This window comes from Cynoglossus semilaevis, chromosome Z (genome assembly GCF_000523025.1).
Source record: "Cynoglossus semilaevis isolate Cse_v1.0 chromosome Z, Cse_v1.0, whole genome shotgun sequence".
Lineage (NCBI taxonomy): Eukaryota > Metazoa > Chordata > Actinopteri > Pleuronectiformes > Cynoglossidae > Cynoglossus > Cynoglossus semilaevis.
In genome coordinates, this window is record NC_024328.1 from 14,697,937 (window position 1) to 14,700,938 (window position 3,002).

Consider the following 3,002-nt stretch of genomic DNA (forward strand, 5'->3'; position numbering starts at 1 on the left):
CCACATTCCTTAGCCACGGTTCGTGATTACTCGAGGCAAGTCAAGTTTTTTTTTTTTCTAGAAGTGTGCCCCCTTCAGGCTGTGCAATTTTTTTTTTAATGTTTAATTAAATTAATTTTTTATTTTTTTACCGTGTTGCCGTGTTGTAGCTAATGTTATCTCTGGTGTTTTTACATGGACTGTTGTAGCTAATGTTAGCTCTGGTGTCTGTACCAGGACTGTTGTAGCTAATGTTAGCTCTGGTGTCTGTACCAGGACTGTTGTAACTAACGTTAGCCCACTGCAGACCCATACCAAACAATTTACGGACCGGCACTAGTCGCCGTACCAGGGGTTGAGAACCCTGACATACAGTATATAATATTTCTTGATTCTGCTCATGAACAAATACGAAGCCTGCGGAGACAGAACCCGGTTGAATCGGTCATCTGACATTTGCGATGAGACACAACATATCAAAGACGTGACTATTGTAGTTCGGGGGCCGAACGTGAGAAACTGCGAGGGCGAGTCGGACTCGCGGCACACCTGCAGATCGTTATGCAAACACGCAATTTCACTCCTACGCACAATCAAATGTTATGCAAAAACAGTTGCGAGGCAATGAAGCTTTCCAGGAACCGCGTTGGAAAAAATAAAAGACGACCGTAATATATGTAATAATTTAACAACAAAAAAAAATGACATGAGAGTTCGTTTTTAAATCCATTGTAAATTTTAAGTGCGTCACTTATTTATTATTATTTGATAGAAATATAGATTCCGTCTTCGCTTGGGATCTCCACGTAGGAATGACGTGGAAACAGTTCTATTGCCTCTGCTGCCCCGGAGAGGCCCGACTAAAATTAAATATTCTCCGCCACGTGTGAAAACGTACAAGAAAAAAATCTAGATCATAATAAAAATTGCGTTCCTTATCGGTACTGCGTCTTTGCAACTACCACGGGCTACCACAGGGGGTGCCATTAAGCACGTGGTTTACTTCACAAATAAAAAATCAATTGATATTTGACGTTGTCTGTCGTGACATTTTGGATTGGTATGTCGTGAGTTCAGCCACGTACGAATCTCCCCCGTGAGCGACCGGCGCGCTAGCACAAGGCCACCATCGACACTGTTTTTTTTTTTTTTTTTTAGCTTACTGGGCCACAGGGGCCGTTTGACCTTCTCTGTCAGTGTTTGCTTGACTTTTGGAGGACATTATCGTAGCAGTAGTGTTTGCGATCTCAATCTATTCAAAAACTAAAACACAAATATATGCAAATATATTTGGCCCTCTGACGTGCGCTGCGGCGTCGGTACATTTGCCTATCGGCTAAAACAACAGAACTAGCGCTTGGTGTTTTTATTTCCGATCTTAACTTTTCCTGGGAAAAAAACAAACACCTGCTTGAACCGCTTTCAGAAGATAAAATATCTGATCGTACGCTTACGCAAATAGCCCTGACATTTCCTCGTTGTAGTGGGGGAAGTTGGGACTGTGGGCTGTTGTGTGTGTGTGTACGGTGCTAGCAAAAGCTAGCTCTAGTATATTGCAGTAAGGCTCGCCTTCCTCGGGGGGGCACCAAAGCTCATAAGAAAGGCGGGACGTGGGACAATGTGTTAGCTAGCTAGGTTAGAAAGGAGAGCGCTAGAAGAAACAGGAGCGAACGTTAGCTACAACACTGGTACATACACCAAAGCTAAAGCTAGCATCGTAGCTGAGCTTCGACAGGGTTTACTTTACACTCAGGCGATCGGTGATGACTAGCTACTACAGTGTGTATCTTAGTCGTGTTGTGGAGTTTTTTTTAATTTTTTAATTTTTTTTTTTTTTTGCTGCCCCCTGCAGGTGGAGGAGGAAAGCGCAAAGGGAGGAGCAAGAAATGGAAGGAGATCCTTCGATTCCCTCATATTAGCCAGTGTTCCGAACTGGGGAACAGCATCGGTAACTGTTGCGTTTTTTTCTCACTTTAATGCGAATTGTGATTATTTAGTTATGTATTTATTTATGTATTTTTCCTCGTTTCGTAGAAAGGGACTACGTTTGCCTATGTGAGAAACAGCCAANNCTCTTCCGACTTTACTGCGAGACCAAACCCAGTTTGCAGCGATGCATTCGGTTACTGGACGCAATGGTACACACACACACCAGAGCTAACGTTAGCTACAATAGTCATAGTACAGACATCAGAGCTACGGTTAGCTACAATAGTCATGGTACAGACATCAGAGCTAGCGTTAGCTACAATAGTCGTGGTAGAAACACCAGAGCTAGCGTTAGCTACAATAGCCATTGTACAGACACCAGAGCTAGCGTTATCTACAATAGCCGTGGTAGAGACACCAGAGATAGTGTTAGCTAAAATAGCCGTGGTCCAGACACCATAGCTAACGTTAACTACAATAGTTGTGGTACAGACACCAGAGCTAACGTTAGCTACAACAGTCCTGATACAGGCACCGGAGCTAACGTTAGCTACAACAGTTCCGGATACAGGCACCAGAGCTAACGTTAGCTACAATAGCTCTAGTCTCTGTACCAGGACTGTTTTAGGGATACAGGCACCAGAGCTAACGTTACAATATCAATATATATAGTTATATATTTTTTTACAGTTTTATGTTTATAATTAGTGTTAATATATTTGATATATTTGACATCACCGACTTGTTTGGTTATTTTAGGAAGACTACGAGGTGACACCGGACGAAAAAAGAAAAAGTACCGGGGACCAGATCATCAAGACGTTTCTCTCCAAACAAGTACGAGTCCTAACTTTTTCCGCCCGTCACCAGAATATAGACGTAACGTAACATAACGTAACGTATGTATCTTTGTTTACACATGCTAACGAAGTCACCTCAGCGAGTGGACGTAGCCGAGGTTTTTGCCGACACCTGCAGGGAGAACCTGGAACTCAGTCCGTGTAAGGAAATCTTCAGTGATTGTCGCAGGTGAGTCGCGCTGCCTCCCCCAATGTCTCTCCGTTTCTACGATCTGACACAGGGGTTTGTGTTCC

The 3,002-nt window shown here is 43.2% G+C and overlaps 1 protein-coding gene across 1 annotated transcript in view; it reads left to right on the forward strand.

Moving 5' to 3' along the window:
• The window catches only part of LOC103398033 (G protein-coupled receptor kinase 5-like), a 20,552-nt gene that overhangs the window by 8,966 nt on the left and 8,584 nt on the right, over positions 1–3,002 (forward strand). The window contains exons 2-6 of the mRNA XM_017043268.2: positions 1,832–1,927; positions 2,014–2,117; positions 2,668–2,745; positions 2,840–2,924; positions 2,990–3,002. The exon at positions 2,990–3,002 is cut by the window's right edge and continues 102 nt beyond it. Of these exons, the coding sequence (XP_016898757.1) occupies positions 1,832–1,927; positions 2,014–2,117; positions 2,668–2,745; positions 2,840–2,924; positions 2,990–3,002 (376 nt within the window). The remainder of the gene's footprint in view (positions 1–1,831; positions 1,928–2,013; positions 2,118–2,667; positions 2,746–2,839; positions 2,925–2,989) is intronic.